The 19616-nt window shown below is 27.6% G+C and overlaps 3 protein-coding genes across 3 annotated transcripts; all 3 read right to left on the reverse strand.

Annotated features, from left to right (window-relative positions):
- Positions 1 to 2806: 2806 nt before the first annotated feature.
- On the reverse strand, positions 2807 to 4888 carry LOC114166149 (inorganic pyrophosphatase 2-like). Its single transcript, XM_028050819.2, has 4 exons — positions 4698 to 4888; positions 4476 to 4597; positions 4005 to 4203; positions 2807 to 3389 (listed from the first exon to the last, which is right to left on the reverse strand). The coding sequence occupies exons 1-4, from the start codon at positions 4878 to 4880 to the stop codon at positions 3006 to 3008; spliced, it is 888 nt and encodes a 295-aa protein (XP_027906620.2). The 5' UTR covers positions 4881 to 4888; the 3' UTR covers positions 2807 to 3005.
- Positions 4889 to 6943: 2055 nt separating this feature from the next.
- Positions 6944 to 8940, reverse strand: LOC114166151 (inorganic pyrophosphatase 2-like). The gene is made up of 4 exons (XM_028050821.2): positions 8608 to 8940; positions 8296 to 8417; positions 7984 to 8185; positions 6944 to 7438 (listed from the first exon to the last, which is right to left on the reverse strand). Exons 1-4 carry the CDS (start codon positions 8743 to 8745, stop codon positions 7085 to 7087), a joined length of 816 nt encoding a protein of 271 aa, XP_027906622.1. The 5' UTR covers positions 8746 to 8940; the 3' UTR covers positions 6944 to 7084.
- Positions 8941 to 11677: 2737 nt separating this feature from the next.
- Positions 11678 to 13544, reverse strand: LOC114166150 (inorganic pyrophosphatase 2-like). Its single transcript, XM_028050820.2, has 4 exons — positions 13179 to 13544; positions 12965 to 13086; positions 12666 to 12867; positions 11678 to 12212 (listed from the first exon to the last, which is right to left on the reverse strand). Exons 1-4 carry the CDS (start codon positions 13314 to 13316, stop codon positions 11859 to 11861), a joined length of 816 nt encoding a protein of 271 aa, XP_027906621.2. The 5' UTR covers positions 13317 to 13544; the 3' UTR covers positions 11678 to 11858.
- Between the last annotated feature and the right edge of the window lie 6072 nt (positions 13545 to 19616).

Below are 19616 nucleotides of genomic sequence, written 5' to 3' on the forward strand. Positions count from 1 at the left end.
CTTGGACACAAACGATGATGACGAAAAAGAATGCAGTATATAAGTTGCTACTTGCTAGTGTTATCTATTATTTGGTTGATAATCTATGTTTATGGTTACAGTGTTTTCATGCTTTCATGCTTTATCTTTTTCTCAAGTGATATCCAACTTGTGTGCATTCCCTAATTAATGGGGATATAAAGCAAGCTAAAGGTTGTTTAGTGCGCATGATATGTTAGAGACACTACTCAAAGAAGGAAAAACATATACACAGGAGCATCTCTATAGCCTTTTTTTTTTCCTTTGATTCACTTGCGTGTGCTATGAAGAACTGACTAAACAAATTCAGCCATTTCTGAGAAAGCAAAGAAGATGACAAATTAACAATGATGATGGAAAAGCCATGGTGCACAGAGAAAAGAAGATTGAGATTGGATTTTATGTTAGGCATTGACCACAATCATCTATCGGTATGTTGTCTCATTTTATGTCCTATAATTGCCCAATTTGTGGTGCTCTTCTGCTTACCATATATATCCATTTTCAATTTATCCTTCACACAATAAAATTTAAACTGTTGTGAAATCTACTTTAAGGCCGTTCAAAATAAAGAAAAAGAAATTAAGATTTTTCTTTACATTTGGGTTTATATCTAATTCAATATCATAAAACAACATCATCTAAAGTGAAATTTATATCCTATTTATATATTATTACGAAAATGTAACACATAAGGTGTTTTGGATATATGTGTTCATATTTTTTAAATTTTAAAAAAATTGAAATAATAATAGAAAGTGTCTTAATATTAGTGTAAAAACTACAAATATGATGAAAAAATTAGAGAAAAGAAAATGAAATTTGTGATAATTTTTTTTTTTTTAAATTTAATCTAGTGGTTACTATTAAAAAGTGAGTTAATAATATTATAAAAATAAAATTAGAATTATAAAATATATACACAAAAGAAGGATTATATAAAAAAAGGGTGAATCCTCTTGTATATAGATATAGATAATTTGATTATATTTCTAATTTGTGAATTTTTTATATTCGTGAATATATATATATATATATATATATATATATATATATATATATATATATATATATATATATATATATATATAAGTGATCAATTATGAGTAACAAATAAACTTAACTATGATAAACTACTAATATTATTTTAATAATTGGATTTATGTCTAACTTAATTTTAAGATAGAGTTTGTACCTAGATATATAATAGTTTGGCCATATTACTTTAAGTTATTTCTAACCATTTGTTTTAATGTGGAGAAAGTTATTTGTTAATTAAGCATCTCATTCCATATTTTAAACATAAGTGGTGTGCTTGTACTTTTTGTTTTCAATTTTTGGAAGACTATTTTTCAGTAGCACAACTTATTTTATCAGTATATTTCTTTTAAATTGTTTTCAAAATTAATATATCTTTTCCATTTTCTAAAAAAAACATTTGTTAGTTTTTTTTTTCTACTTTCAATTTTCTATAATACATGTTTTTTATGCACCTTTTTTCCTGTTCTTTTACTTTTATAAATGATTTTGAAAACCCAAAGAGCAAAAGGATACTAAGTGTTTTTCCACGTCTAATAATGCGTTCAATTCATACTAAAGTAAACCACGAGAAGAACAACTCAAAACAAATCTTTTAAGTGATAGAACAAATTTTAATCATGTGTGTGCTTTATTTGGTAGACAATAAACAACATAATACAATTTCTAAACCTATATATTTTGAGAAAAGGTTTAATATGAAAAAAAAAAAATGCTGTCTGCCGTGAACAGAATCACCAACGTGATGATGGCTATAAGTGTCATCTCCATATGCATGTTAATAATATTTGTCGGGAATAGTTTAAGTATTTGTCAAAGTCTCACGTTAGATTAAAAAAGACAAAGTTAAATATTATAAAAATAAAGATCTATAACACCATTTGTAAGTTTTTTGTGTAAAAGTAGTGTCAAAGATTTTATATGTGTAAAACTAATGTCATATAACCACATGAAACCACAAGCCCTCAATGACTATAATCATATATGAGAAAATATATATACATAAATCCAACAATATTAACAAATGAAATTTAAGTGAACTCAATTTTATAAAATTAAGTTACAAAATAGGATGTTAGGATAGCTGTAACTCATATCATGTTAAAAAGTGAATTTTAAGTATAATTCAACCTTACAAAATTAATTTGTAAGATGAGGATTACACCCAGTTATATACTATAAAATCATATTATTTCTAGTCAATATGGAACTTCCAACATAAATCTCTTTCAACTACTGAATTTCCTTTCTATAAATACATTTGAAGAATTCTCATTCTAGGACAAGAAGACAGTCAACAACACGTACTTTAACATGAACCAATGAGGTTTTTCATCTATGCTGCAAGAAAAATATCTGGTTTAAAGGCAAAGGTCAAATTCTTAACTTTTAAGCTAATAATTCAAGCTTTTATTGAATACTGAAAAGGTTATTTGACAATAGTCATGCACCACAATAACTACTTTTGCCCTTTATACTTTTATTCAATAAAATATAGTTTATCATGGTCAAGGACCAAAACACCATCTCATACATTGCCTCAGAATGCAACAACATTACTGAAAATAATGCAGAACTCGACAACACCCTATAATGGTTTATAGGCTCTCATTTTTATTATTTTTTTTCAGAGCTTGAATTCTAAAACACCATGACACCTCTACTAACAAATTAACACTTCAGTAACAACTAAGTGGTCTGAGACACACTAATTTTCATAGATATTATCAGAGTCCAGATCTTCTACTGATTTTTCTGGTACTATCCTTTGTTATGCCTTCAGAATACACTGATGTTAATATTTTAAAAAACTTTTTAATATATTTTAAAACATTAAAATAAGTGTTCATCAGTGTATTTTAAAAACATAACAGAGGACCAATATAGAAAAACCACAGTAGAGAATCCAAATTCATATTATCGTCGGTGCATATTATAGCTGTGATCAGTTACTGAGGAACTGAGAGAGCTTTTGGCAGAGGTTGATGAGTGTCAATTGGAATTGGAGGTTGCAGCAACTTGCAATCAAGTGAGATTGTTTGAAGAGTATTATTGTTAATGGTGTTGTTTCCTTCTTCAATAGCTTTGTTGATGAGATTGAGTAGAACATGTTGAAGCTCTTTCCCATCTCTCCAGCCATGCACTTCTGCTTTTATCTGATTGGAATTTTTGGAAACTAAATCACACAGTGGAAAACCTGTTCTTGGCATCAAAAAGTCACTTTCTTTTAGCTTCAGACTTGGGCAAAAATCTCCATTTCCATCTCCAATATAGATCACTTTCTTCTTTCCTGCTTCTGCCATGGAATTTTGGATCCTTTCTATCACCAATCCCTGCATGTGTCATTTCACAACTTTTCAGGAAAAAAAAACAACTTCAAACAAATGAAGTATTTACAGTACAATGATAAATAAGTTTCATTCATAAGGTATTACTCTATGTTCTGCATAATCTTAAAGTAAACAAGTTTTTGTAACTAATTCTTTAAGTATTAAAAATCAAACCATCATGGACTAATCACAGCTAGATAATCTTGTTGGTTTAAAGACTATTATTAAAAGATTGATAATGTAATCCTTGATGGATTAAATTGACATTTTCTTTAAAATATTTGAGAACTTTTCAGGAGTTGTCTTATTTTCTGCTGAAAATTTTTATGAGACCTGGTTTTGTCAAACTTTGTCTGGTTCCCTGGACTGTGACATGCATGACAGAGACCAAAAAAGTGGATGATGTAAGTAAGGTCAATAATCACAAAGTGCTAAGATTATGTTGATATAATATTATCAAAGGTGGAATTGACCAAAACTCCCTCCAATGATGTCTGTGTTATTATTATTCATTATCCAAATACTGAATGTGAGAAATAAACTATAAATCAGTAGAATGAATGTGAGAGTTAATTGCATGGCCATAAGTAAATAGATGTTCAGAAATAAGGCAATTGCCTTGCACATGTTTGGAGGACAAAGATTGCATCCATGGCAAGATTTTAGATAATCATGGTATGGACAAATGTTGAGGCTCCCTTCCTTCACATGGCTGGGGTTGCAAATCATCTCTGAGAAACAGTTCCACACTCCATGATGCTGCAGAATTGTCTCAATAAAGAAACTATTTGCATCACTCACAATCTTCAGATCACACCTGAATCCAATTCCATAGGCATTAGTTATGACAGAGTCCAGATTCTCTGCTGACTATCTGATGTTGTCTTCTGTTGAACATTAACAATATATATACCGATGTTTATACTTTAAAAAATATTTTTAATATATTTTAAAATATCAAAATCAGTGTTCATCGGTGTATCTTGAAGACGAAGGTACACCAGAGAAATATCACAAGAAAAATCTATCAGAGAATCCAGATAATGGTTTTGTAATTGAAAGTAAAAGCAAAACACTGTCTCATTTTACCCAAGGGAATAAGCTGCCTCAATAGCAGGAACAATGCAAGGATGCATTGGTGTCCTCTTCAGAATTTCAACAATGTCTTCAATGGTTTTTCCTTGTGAATGAAGCTCTTTCATCATTCTATCCTGCAAGATTCAGGAAAAACAAAAGTATAACCCAAGCATGAAAAGAAAAAATATTGAAAATTTTATACTACTTGAAAGAAAAAAAAAAAAAAAAAGTAACCATGAGAGGGTTCCAAGGGATGGTAGGAAGAAGCTGGTAGAATTTTTCAGTTAAAGCAGTGTCATCAAGCACCCAATTATCACTGTCACACTCAATGATTGTTGAGTCAAAGTCAAAAATGACCATAATCTCAGCCATTTTAAGTGCAGCAGAACAAATGTTTGAGATATACTGTGAGGTCATGCAGTGAGTGAGAGGGTATTTATAGGGAAAGAAGGTTAGAGGTTGCACGAAAGCATGATAATAGAGGCATTATTGTTAGATAAGATATTATTGCAGTCACTTTCTCTACACTTTTTCACATTTTCTTTTGTTGGGGCAAGTAATTTAGAGAAGATAATGGTGCATGACATAGATATGTTAGTACCAACCTATAATGCACATACACATGTATCAGACGTGACATGTATCTGATACTTCAATTCGTTAATTTTGAAAATTATAAAATATGTGATATATACATAGATATTGAAAAATATACAAATTTGTTTTAAATCATGAGAGAGGTATATGATTATTTTTGTGTGAATCCAAATAAAAAATCAAATATATTAAATATTTTTAACATAAAAATTTATAAATTATTGTCATCATATAAATATTATTAGTTTATATATTAGATACTTAATTGATAAGTATCGATAAAAGGTAAAATATACTAAAATATCGGATACGAATATTTATCGAATAGAAATACGTGAAACAAATTGAAGTATCGGTGCATTATAGATACCAACTAACTTCATCGATTATAATCATTCTATGAAACCACAAATTGATGTTTAGATTGTGTTTCTTGAATTAATTAAACTAGTGTCATCCATTTTTGGGTAAAGACACAGGTTATAATCTTGGTTTTACTATTCTCAGGTTTTATATGTTGTTCTTTGTCCTTTTATTTTTAAAATTGACTTTTATTTCTTACACCTCCACAATTTCTTTGTAGATCCCACAATTTTCAAAATGACCATTTTCATATATGTGGAAGTGATTTCTGGATTATATGTTTCAAAAACTTTATGGAAAAAACTTTTCCAAAATTTTCAGAATGAAATTTGAAAATAAAATTTCTAAAATGCACTAAATACATTTTGGAATAAGTTTTTCAGAACAGAATTTTCAAAATAAAATTTCTGAAATAAGTTTTTTATAATAGGATTTTCGAAATAAAATTACAAGAATTTGGAATGAATTTATGAAACGTCTCCACGATATTGTTTTGAAAAAAGCTTTTCAAAATAAAAAAATGCATTCTTCAAAGTTTTACAGAATGAATTTTTTTTATGCATTTCTTCTTTTTTTTATTCCTATGCAGCAACGGTGATGATGGAAGTGCCAACGGTAATGGTGTAGATAAGGGTGTTTGAGGCTTTTTCTATTATTATTGGGTGCCGTTAGTAATTGTGGGAGTGCAAAAAGCAATAGCCTTAAAATTTTATGCATGTTCATCCTATTTGTAGCATCTTTTGGTTTATAAAACATACCTTTAGCATATTTGTTAGTTAAATTTATGACTTTTCAAGAACAACACTAATGCATGTTTAATTTTCATTTATCATTTATCTTTCTTTTAAGTGATATTTGAACATTAAAATAAATGAAACTTAAGCAAAGTGATGGGAATGAAATAAAGATTAAAAAAATGAGATGAAAAATAAGTTAAAGAAAAAGCTGATGTCTGTCATCAATAGACTTAATTATATTTTTATCTTAAGATTATACAATCTTGTAGAAATTGTTAACAGACATTTTATTTTAAAAAATTTACCACCTGATTTGAAAATATGGTGAATTTTTCTGAAGCAATGGCTCCACTTAATACCAAAGTGACATGATAATGAAACACTTTTCTGACAAATTTGAATTCATAGTAAACATGTATCTAAAGTTGCAGTTTTGTGACAGTTCAAAGAGTGGTCACATTAATATTTCATTTAGCATTTTAAGAAAGACTTCACTCCAAGACAAATTAAAACTTGTCTCTTTTGCATATTAATTGGTAAAAGACTAAAATATGTTGATTGTAGTAAAATATTTTCCATGAAAAACGGTGCCTAGCCCATCAAAATAAAACAGAGTACAAATTCTCTACCGATTCTCTACTCATTTTTTTACTTTTGTCTTCTACCAAACATTAAAAATACATTATATTAATATTTTAAATATCTTTTTAATATATTTTAAAACGTAAAAAATTAGTGGTAATTAACAGAAAATCCAAACTCAATACGCAATATGCAAGAAGATGAGCAAACCAATGTTTGTATTTGATAGGTGTCCATCTAGGACCATTTCCAACATTAGGAAACTTCAGTGAAGGTTTAATTAAGGTTGTTAATAATCAAAATCGAATTATGATACATTATGGAAGTTACTAAACCATGAAACTATGGTCGAACTGGTAGAACTTTTGGCAAAGCCTCATGAGCAGAGACTGACAGAGTCTGAAGCTTGCAATCAGAGGAAATGAAGAGAGAACTTTGCTCCATTGATACTTTATTGATCAATTGCAGCAAAACTTGTTCAAGTTCTTCTCCATCACTCCACCCATGAATCTCAGCCTTAACAAGTGAAGGGTCTTTGCATATCAAATCCCACACCGGAAAGTTCTTCCTTGGCATCATAAAGTCCTTCTCTTTCAGCCTCAAACTTGGGCAATAGTCTCCAACACCATCTCCAAGATAGATGAACCTCTTATTCTCCTCTGATATTGAATCTTGGATTCTCTCTATCACTAAACCCTGCAATCATTCAGATAACATAACATTTTTCAATCATTCATACTAGAACCTTCTCAATAGGTATAAGAAGCTTCAACCAAACATTTCATAATTTTTTATTTATTTGGCACTATTGGTGGGGCCTTGGTCAAAACTAATCCTTATTTTGTATTTCAATCAAATCCTGTGGGCTCATACCAGAGAGAAAACCAGAATGGCATGGTTGGTTGATTAAGAAAATTTTTGGTATTTCTTTAAGGCCAAGAAATCAGGAGACAGCACTCCCTAGTTAGCACTTATCAACATGATTAAAAACAGAAAATAATACTTTCCCAGAAACTAGAGCCAGTCAACATCAAACTTGAAAACAATATCTGCAAATGTGTATAGTTGTCAACTGTTCAAACAAGTAGCAGTTTTGAGTTTTTAAACAAGGTTTTTCAAACTCAGTAAAATTTCAATTCTCACCATGATTTTGATTACGGGTCCACATTATTTAAAAAATAAAAGTCATCTTTTAGCAAAGAAAAATAAGGTAGTGGATGAAAAATGACATTTATATTTACCTTACACATGTTTGGAGGACACAAACTGCAGCCATGAGAAGCTTTGTTGAAATCGTGGTAAGGTAGAATCCTTAACCTTCCTTCTTCATTCACATAACTGGGGTTAGTATTGATCTCTGAGAAATATTCCCTTATTCCTAAGTGCTTCAAAATTGACTCAATGAAAAACAAGTTTGCATCACTCACAATCCTCAAATCACACCTGAAAAAACAAATGCCACCATAAATTTAATCCACAAAAATCACATAAAAATAAAAACGGGAAACAGAATTTGGTCTTGGGAAAATACATGCATAGTTACTATTACTCACCCTGAAGCATGAGCTGCTTTAACAGCGGGTATTACCCTGGGGTGCAGGGGAATCTTATGCAGAACCTCTTCAATGTCCTTAATGGTTTTACCATGTGAGTGAAGCTCCATCATCATCTTGTCCTATACACGGAATATTTAACTGTTATTGGTCGAATTTACGCATTAAAGGATAATGTATGTTAATCTTTATGCAAATCTTTTTAACCAAAGTTGGAAAATGAAACTTTCTTGACAAAAAAATACTTAGCAAAAGGCATGTAAACTCTGTTCATCATGAAAAAGAAGTGAACACGAGACACCAAAGGCTTACCATGACAGTGTTCCAAGGCATTGTGGGGATGAGTTGGTTGAACAAATCTGTGAAACCCAACTCGTCGATGACCCAGTTGTCGCTGTCGACATCCACAATGGTCTTGTCAAAGTCGAAAACAACCACAATTTCAGACATGTTTGTTCTGGGGAATGGAGAAAATCTGAATGGCCCAGAAGAAGAAATCTTCCTCTCAATAACAAGGCTCACTCTGGGTATCTCGCAGTGCTCTCAAGATCTGTTCTTGGCTTCGGTTGCACTTAGAAAGAGAACGAAAGAGGGTATTTGTAGTGAATGTGGGTTAAGGCTAAACCCTAAAATCCCAAAATCGGGAATCTTTGATTCCAAAGGAATATTACGTTGCATATTGATGGTTCCTGGAAGAGAAGAAGGTGACCACGCAAATTTCAAACGGATCGTTTTAGCATAAGAGAAATTTCTAGTGGTGGCATTTCAAATTCAATATAAGCCGTTGATTCGGACGAATATTAGGTGGGTCAAAAGATCCGAGGGTAGAGATTGAGAATAAACGTGGGAATAAGGGAATATTCTCTTAGGGTATTGATGCATTTTACGTAACTCTATGAGAGGCGCTACTCCACCAACAAGTTTTACAGGTGCAGTTCATAAGAATATTCTGGGTATAATCTATTCCAGAAACCCAATGTAAATTTATTTCATTAAGATTTGATTTATTGTCATGTCATAAATACTATATTAAATAAAGTAGTAAAATGTATGGGTTCATTAAATGTCTATTGTGAGCTTCTGTAGAATTGTAATTGTTTTTAGTCCATATTTAATTTGGACTAACAACATGATTAGTAAAAAAGACATAGTAATTACTTTATTAAAAAAATAAAACTGTGTTAATTTATTTACCTCTTATAAAATTATTTTTTCTAAAAAAATAGTTTATAAAATTATCTAAAATAATTTATAATTTCACAAACATTATTCGTGAACTGTAGATAAATGTATAAACAAACTCCATTACGTGTGCCACAAATCGCCTCTTTTGACCACCGTTGATTCTTGAAGAAGGATAGTTAAAATAGGAAAATGAAGACTCCAATGAAAATTCAATAAATCAATAGAAAGAAAACAAAGAGAGAAAGGAGAAAGGTGTCATGATATTAATCCTTGACTGAAGTTTGAAGCAAAACATTAATTGTAAAGTTAAAAGGGGAAAAAAACTATTTATTTTGAAATTGAACTTTCATAATATATATATATATATATATATATATATATATATATATATATATATATATATATACTAGTTAAAATATAATAATAATCTAAAAAATATTAAGAGTAAGAGTAGGGAGATGATATCATTAAAACTAATATAAATAGAAAATTGATTAATGGATTTTTACTTTATAAAAACTACTTTAAAGATATTTATTTTATCTTTCTTTTTATCCTTTTTAAAATTATCATCTATTTGTTAATTCATTTAAAAATTTGATTATATTATGAGTCAACTTTTTTATTCGGATAAATGATGTGTTTTGTATGTGGAGAAAATTTGTTTGTATAAGATTGAAAATAAATATTTATGTGAGTGATTATTAGAATGTGTTCGAATAAAGACCTTAAATAGAAATTAATTATTTTGATGTGTTATTGATATTTATTGTGTGGATGAATTTAAGTTAAGGTATGATGAGTTGAAAAGTTTTTTTTAAAACATATATGTATGCTTATTGTTGTGTTGTTATGATAAATGCATATCATTAAATGATCATGTACATTATTGGATAGGAATTATTTGAAAAATGTACTAGATTTTTTGCTTCTAGTTCTTAAATAAGTTAACTTTGTAAGAAAGTTGAAAGTGATTTTTTTTTTTAGTAAAGACTTTATGTAGTATTTATAATTTACATTTCTTTGAAAAATATGTTTTATTAAAAAAATATTTAAAAAATTTTAATTCGTGAAAATTGTAAATATATTTCATATAGAAATTATCTATAAATATAAATGTGAAATGTTTAGCAGAGGTATTGTAACTCCAAATTAAATGTTACATAAAACACGTGTTCTTACTAACAAATTCTTACTACATACAATCCATATAATTTTTATTATTTTATTATTATTTATGAATAATTAATAAAAATATATATATATATATATATATATATATATATATATATAGCGTTATAAAAATAATGTTAAAATTATCTAACCATTATTTTAAAAACGTTATTTAATTATTTTAATATAGAAACAATATTCAATTAATAAAATATTTTGTATTTATTAAAAGATAAAATAGTCAATTAAAAAATTATTAAATTTATTTTTATATAACGAAAGATATTTGATTTTATCTTGAAGCTATTTATTAAAAATATTTATAAATAAGTTTCAACAAATGTTTTTCCTTAAAATCTTATAGGAAAAAAAAGGTTTTTATTAAATTATTTATATATAATTCATTTAAAAATAGAAAAATAATATAATTTATTTGCAGTTAAAATAAAAAATTAAAAAATCTAAGCAATATTTAAAAAAAAAATCAAAAGTAAAAAATTATTTTGTATTTATTAAAAGATAAATATTTCAATTAACGACATAGTTATTTAATTTTATTTTGTTGCTATTTACAAAAATAGTATTTAAATTATAAATAAATTTTAACAGATATTTTTCGTTAAAAAAATTTAGGAATCATGCGACACATTTTTATTTTCAAACTTTAAAAATAACTAATATAATTGTTTTAATTGAAGGACATTATTTTTATATGTGAAATATAAACAAAATCTTAACACAATTAGATAGAAAGTCTATATTTATTTATTTATTTATTTTTAAAATTTAAAGATGAAATTATATCAAAAGTTTAAGAACACAGGAATTTGACTACAAAGTTTGGAACCTAAACTTATATTTAACCCAATACTTAACAAGTAAACACCCAAACCTGAGGTTAATAATTAATTAAGCATCCTTTATGAATCTCCAAACAGAAAAAAACCAAAGATTTCTGGTCAATCATGATTCTAGTCAAAGAAGGTAAAACAATGTTCAGAGCATAAAAAAAATCCCAAAGATGTTTCAGAAAACAGGTATTGGTATTTGACAGAAATTATTGTGGTCCACACTTAGACCAGTTCCAACATTAACAACTTTTTAGTGTAGTTTTTGGTGAAGGTTAATCAAAGGAAAAACGAAAAAACAAAAAACCTTAAAGTTATTATGATACATTTTTCTCAAACACTAAAACTAAGAACTGTCTATGGCCGAACTGGTAGAACTTTGGGCAAAGCCTCCATAGCAGAAACTGACAGAGTCTGAAGCTTGCAATCAGAGGAAATGAAGGGAGAATTCTGGTCCGTTGATATTTTGTTGATCAAGTACACCAAAACTTGCTCAAGTTCTTCTCCATCACTCCACCCATGAATCTCAGCCTTAACAAGTGAAGGGTCTTTGCATATCAAGTCCCACACCGGAAAGTTCTTCCTTGGCATCATAAAGTCCTTCTCTTTCAGCCTCAAACTTGGGCAATAGTCTCCAACGCCATCTCCAAGATAGATGAACCTCTTATTCTCTTCTGATATTGAATCTTGGATCCTCTCTATCACTAAACCCTGCAATCATTCAGATAAAATAACATTTTTCAATCCCTTCAACACAACATTACATAGTTTTTTATTCATTGGTGGGACCTAGGTCAAAATTATTCATTATTTTATATACGATATATCAGAGAAAAATTTTGGAATTCTTTAAGGACAAGAAATGAGGAGACACATTCATTCCAGTGTTATAGGATCAGTTCATGACTCATGAACACATTGAGTCACGTTAGCAGCCATCTTTTTATGATTAAAAATAGAAACAATACTGTCCCATAAGCTATAGCCAGTTGAGATCAACTTGAAAACAATATCCAAAAACGTGAACTGTTGCCAACTGATATAAACATTTAAGGAAAAACGAAAGTTTCAATTTTCAGCGTGATTTTGACAAAAAATCAAACAGGTGGGGTGGCTGAGAAAAACAAATATTTCATCGTAGAAAAACAAGTTTTCTGTATTTACCTTGCACATGTTTGGAGGGCACAAACTGCAGCCATGGGAAGCTTTGTTGAAGTCATGGTAAGGCAGAATCCTTAACCTTCCTTCTTCGTTCACATACCCGGGGTTCGTATTGATTTCTGAGAAATACTCTCTGATTCCCAAATGCTTCAAAATAGTCTCAATGAAAAACGTGTTTGCATCACTCACAATCCTCAAATCACATCTGAAAAAAACCAATGTCACAGCAAAGTTAATCCACAAATCATATAAATAAGAAGAACATTAACATATTTCTGTATAAGAGATGCATAGTTACGTACCCTGAATCATGAGCTGCTTTAATCGCAGGTATCACTCTTGGGTGCAAGGGAATCTTCTGCAGAACCTCTTCAATGTCGTTAATGGTTTTACCCTTTGAATGAAGCTCCATCATCATTGTGTCCTTTAAAAACCAAACCAAAACAGAGTATAAACACGCAAATCTGAAAACGTCTGAAACTTAATGAAACAAAATGTGAGAACAAAAGGGCTTACCATGAGAGTGTTCCAAGGCATGGTGGGAAGAAGCTCGTTGAACAAATCGGTGAAACCCAATTCGTCGATGACCCAGTTGTCGCTGTCGACATCGACAATGGTCTTGTCAAAGTCGAAAACAACCAGGATTCCAGACATAATCTCTGTTCTGGGAATGGGAAAGAAAAATAAAAAAAACCTTTTTTTTTTCAAAAATAAGGCTCTTTTGGGTGTGTATGAATTGCTCTCAAGATCAGTGGTTCTTGGCTTGGTTTTGATTGGGAAGAGAAAAAGGGTATTTATAGAGTGAAAAGAAGAAGAAAAAAAGGAATCTTTGATTCGGAAGGAATATTATTGGGATACTTCGTGGTAGCAAATATGGAGGCTGAAAATTAAGAACTCAAATATTGCCGTTTTTATTTACCTCACATAAAATCTTTCGGTGCGTCACATTTAGAATTCGATGTGGACCGTTAGATGAAATTGTATAGATAGCGAATGGATCGGAGGGTGTAGATTGATTGGGCCTGAGAGGAAAACACGGGAATAAAGGGAATATTCGAGAAGGAATTGGATGCACTGACTGTGAAATCCACGTAAAATGCATTGCGCGAGAATATTCTGGGCATAGTTCTATTTAGAAAAGGTTAATTTTGTCAATTTCTTTTTTTTTTCTGTTTTGAATTAATCAATATTAGATTTTAGAATCTATATTTACCTGTATATAGATAAAATTTATAATGATTAATACCTTTATCATATATAGATTATACAATGATAGAAATTTAAGCTAATGCTAAGTGAATATATTTAATAGATAAACTGTATTTTAGATTTATGATAAATTATTTAGAATGTGATGAAATATTTTTAATCCATGTCTTTTGAAAAATTGCGGAAAATTACTTCGAGATTAAATAATGATAAAAATAAATTGAAAGAGATAATCAATTCAGAAAATAAGTATTAAGATGAAAATAAAAATAAAAGTGAGATTTTAGAGGATGGAGAAAGGACTTTTTTTTTAATCTTGTTTTTAGATTAAATTAAAAAGGAATAGAAAAATAAATCAATCTTTGATCTTCTAGGAAAGACATGTGACTTAATAAGATTTAAAAAAAAAAATAAAAGAAAAATATAATTTTTAACAAAAATATGTAAATTAATGACAGTTAGAATAATTCTTAAAAATTAATCAAATAAAAAGTTCATTATAATTATATGAAAAATTGATTACAACTATATTTAATGAACTGTGATAATTATATACTGTGATAGTTATATACTTAATTTAAATTTAAAAAAGTATGAATATATATGGGTAAAGAAAACAAACTCTAACTAAACTATATCCGAAAGAATTTTATATGTCTTACAGTAAGATCTTTAATCTCTTTAGAAAAATAATTTTAAAAGATAATTTATTTTGATAAATACATTAAAATAGATTACAACAAAATAAGTTGTTTGGATATAAATTTTAAAAAATTATTTGGTATTATAATACTTTGAATTATTAACAATTGTTTGATTAAATAATTTAATATTAATATTAATTTGAATCATTTATAAAAAAAATAATAAATTTGGATTATCTTAATTAAAGAAACATTTAAAAAGTAAATCAATTTAAATTTTATATATTTAATTTTTTTTTGTCATAAAATTACTTATCCAAACAAAGATTATGATATTTTTTTAGCATACTTTGTTTTATTAAATCTCTTGCTATGTTACTACTTTTGGAGTTCCTCTTAACATATTAATGATATTTATTTGATGTTCAAATATATTATCAATATTTGCTCAACTAATGATAATTTAAATCAAATACTCTTCTATTGACTTCCCAAATTAATCTAAAAGATAGAGTTTTCGTTTTCTTAAGTTAACATAAAATAAATAAATATTTTGTAAACAATCCGTTATTATTTTGGAAAAAAACAAAGTAATTATTGTTTTTCTTTTCTTTTGAGTAGTTGGAATAATAGCTTTATTTTGCAAATTGAAAGAATGGTTAAAAGAATGATTATATAGCTCAGATATTAAAGTTTACAATAATACTTAACATAATTTTATTTGAAAAATATTAACTTAATTCCTAATTAAATGATTATATATAAGTCGTTTAACGTTTTTTGCAAACATTAAAAATATAATATCATAATTTTTTTACAAAAAATAATAAATATATTTATTTCGTTTTATCCATGAATTTAACAAAAATATGCAATGAGAGTATGAAAAGTAATTAATGAGTATTTTATTTATAAAAATGGGACTGAGAGGTCTTTTCGTTAGTGCTTTATAAATGTGAGGTCAAAATTCAAACTTCGTATGTCCCTCCAAAAATTGTTCCTTTCCACAATTTTTATTTTAATATTTGTGACCATTCATTATTTAAAAATAAATAAAATCCACTTTTATATGTTATTATTATTGTCAGAGCAACAACGACTAGTAGAAGAAAGTGAAAATTCAGCTTTAAAAAAATGCAAATATAATTTCGAAAACAATATCTGCTTTTAGAATGGATAGTTTTTCTTTGAAAGTTGAAAGTCAGTAAACAACAAACTGGTCAAAAATGACTACGTTTTAAGAGTAAATATTGTATAACATTAGCCTTTTGTTTTTATTTTATTTTTTATATTTACTCCGTAAAACTTATGGAATAGTACTAAAATAACTTCTTCTTTTTTGTTTTGCATGTGATTTAGTTTGTTTTTAATATTTTGTTTCAAAGTTAAGATTGAAAATCTTACTTACAATTCTAAAGTCATTGGATTATGTCAATACCTTCGTATTATGAGTCTATTTAAAAAAAGCTCCGTAACTATTTTTTGAATCAAATAAAATAAACTTTGTTATCAAATAAAATGAATTCACGTATCAACTAATTTTTAGAAATTAGATATATAGTTTATCTATTTTTTCTCTAACTTATATATAAATTAATGTTAACATGTAAATAAATTTGTTTCTTTTCTTATTCCTTTTTTCTGTTATTTATAAAAAAAATATGAAAATATTTTTTTGTTTTTTTTTTTGACCAAAACCCTCACCTTATACTTCACAAAGCGTATCAAGAAATAAATTTGTATTGTCTTTTAATAGAGCTTTTAAGCTAGCACATTTTCTTTATTAATTGGTTTTAGATTTTCTTTTTAAATTTAACCAATTATATAAAATTTAATGTATAATTTATGTACATGTACTTAATATTTTATTGTTTTTAATAAAGTGTTGTTTTTAATCAGTTCCAATCTTATATGCACTGATGTAATATGTCAAAGACATATTAGATCAATTTTGAAACAACCGATCTAATATCCTAATATCTTACTGAAAAGAAAAAAAAAAACATTTTCGAAAGTAACCATGCAAAGGGATAAAGGAGAAAACTAACCACCAACAAACCACCACAGACCAGCACCAACGAACAACCATGGAGAACACTGCACCCAACCGCAAACATGACTAAGAGACTTCACGAAACACCATGGAGACGAACGATACACATTCGGTAAAGCAGCGACATCACAAATTTGCTTCATTTGCAAAGGAGATGGGAAAACACCAAACACCGAGAAAGACAACTACAAAAAGAGCTTTCTCCACAAACAAAAACCCTAAACATGAGAAAATGAGGGAAAAAAACACTAACTTGTTGAAGAGTGGCATGGAAGAGAAGAAGAAGCTTGTTGAAGCACGATGCGACAATGGTAGGGTACGACGACGGTGGTCAATGATGCTTGGAAGAGAATAAGAAGCACGCAAGAGAGAATATCAAAGGAGGCACGAGAGAAGACAAAGTTTGAAAAATGAAAAAAGATGTTTTCACAATTTGTAGTGCAGAAAACATATTAGATCAGTTATTTTGTTAACGTATCTAATCGATTCTTTATATAATTGATCTAATATGTATATATTATATCAGTTCTCCTTATAACCGATTTAAAATACTTTCCGATATTTACAAAATTGCCACCACATTTTAAATTAAATCAGTTTCACTTCAACCGATCTTATATCCCTGTTCTAATATCACCTTATAAGAAGATTTAACATCATATTAACCTTTACGAAATAATAGACTATATCTATTTCTACTTAAAACTTTAAAATTCAATAATGTATGAATTTTTATATTTATATATTATTAATCTCACTTATTGTTATGTAATATGATAATTTCAAATCATTTCAAGTATTTATTTTGAATTTCGAACAATAACTAACAGAATATGATGAACTAAACGGCTTCACGTGAAACATGTACCCCACAATTTTGCGTAAAACTGAAGAGATACATTTGATTAACTAATACTATTATTATCATTAACATGTGTTAGATTGTTGTGTTATATATCCAATATTCATGCATTGAATTTTTATTATTATTATTATTATCTGCTTCGTCACTTCTTATTCATCAACATATAATAAAATGTTTTGGCCTACACTAATGGCAAATTCTGATTCTACCACCTTTTTTGTGTCTTCAATTTTTTAATCCCATAATTTCTATATTGGAGGTTCTATACCATTAGCTGGTGATGACAAAACAAGGGACCCAACATGCATCTTGTTTTTCTACACGATTCTGCTAGTGTTTCTTTGCATCATCACTTTTATTAAATTTAATTTAATCAGTAGATTATTTTTCAATGGAAAATGATGTATGATTAGATATTTTTTATTTTTTATCTTGTTCCAAGTTTCTCCACCTTAATCAATCAGATCAATTTCCTTCACAGCAACGTGGAAGTTATTTCAGATTAATTTCATGCAGATACTTTTATTCAAAAATTAAGTCTTCCATAAAGTAGGAAAGTTTGAATTTAACACAAAAACTAAAAGTTAAATTTTGATTTTAACTTTATTTTATTTTTTTAATTAAATATGTTTTTAATACTTAATTTATGGTGAAATTCGTTTTTATATAAAACTTTAATGTATTTTTGTTCTCAAATTTTAAAAAATGAGTAAATAAGTATTTTAATATAATTATTTTTAATTTTTGTACGTAGTAATATTTATTATAACATTTAAGTTAACACAATATTTCTAAATCAATGTCAATTGAAGAATGTATTTGATAATAAAATAATAACATAATTAGATTAAAATATATTTACTTTTTTTAAATTGGGAAATCAAAGTATATTAAAATTTTGAGAATAAATTAATTGCAATGTTACATAAAAATTTAAAGATTAAGAACATATTTAACCATTCTCTTTTATAATTTTATATTTAAAAATTATGTTAACTCTTATTTCACGAGAATTTTGAATAATTCAACTTGAATTCAAATATTGATTTTAATTTTTTATTAAACTCTATTCATCTTCTATCCAAACTGTCATCAATTGTTTAATATTAAAACTATTGACTTCAATGTCACTTGTTATATTGTATGAATCGAATTGGTAACTCGTGAGTAGTATTATAGATTTGTGTGTGTGTGTGAAATAAAACAATCTTTGTGAAACGTGGTATATATAATGGTTTTAGGGTTCGTGTCAAAATGTATTTGAAACGTGGAAAAGGAAACAATATAATTAAGGATCATTGCTAAATTCTAATATTGTTAAGAATTTTGAAAGTTTTCACGTGGTTATTATGAGCATTTGTATTGAAAAATGAAACTTTAAATATTGAATTTAATACTAAAAATATTAAACAAATTCTCTCAAAACATGAGAACATGTGTGAATGGAACCAGATACTTCAGTATACACGAAGCATCAATGTTGTTGTCCTCCGAATAAGAACAGTCATACAAATGTTTCAATAATGGCAAACCCTATTCTCTGGCAGATGGGAAAGATCTTAAATATTCCTTCTCAAAACTATCCACGATTGAGAAAAGTTTAACCACTATTATTCGTAGCTGAAAATAATAAATAACATCACTAAAAAATTTAAATACACATAACACGAATATTCTGCTTTATTTTAGTTATAATAAAATTGTTAACTTTTTATATTTTCATAATTTTAATTGATAATTTAGTTCTTATATTTAAATTTTTAATTCGCTTTTATTCTTATATATTTTTGTATTCAATACATTTTTTTTAAAAATTATCTTAGTAAAAAATTCAATATGGTATCTTCTATTAAATTAACTTTAATGTTGTTTGGAAATATAAGTGTCAATATTTGGATCTCATATATGTCTAAATTTTGGAAGGAATTATGTGTCAAATCAAAAGGATTCTAATATAGAAAATGGTTAAATATATTTTTGGTGTCTTAACTTTCATGAAAATTGAAAATAGTTTTTCTTCAAAACTTTAAACTAATTTAGTCCCCACACTTTAAAAATACGTATATTTAATCATTTTAATTAATTTTTTTAAAGTTTATTTGACGTTTCATATACATTTCATGATATTATTTGAGTGTTTACATAATTTAACTTATTTTTATTTCAACCTTATTTGAGAAATG

Source organism: Vigna unguiculata, chromosome 10 (genome assembly GCF_037176805.1).
Source record: "Vigna unguiculata cultivar grain cowpea cultivar isolate G323 ecotype 2 chromosome 10, ASM3717680v1, whole genome shotgun sequence".
Taxonomy (NCBI): Eukaryota; Viridiplantae; Streptophyta; class Magnoliopsida; order Fabales; family Fabaceae; genus Vigna; species Vigna unguiculata.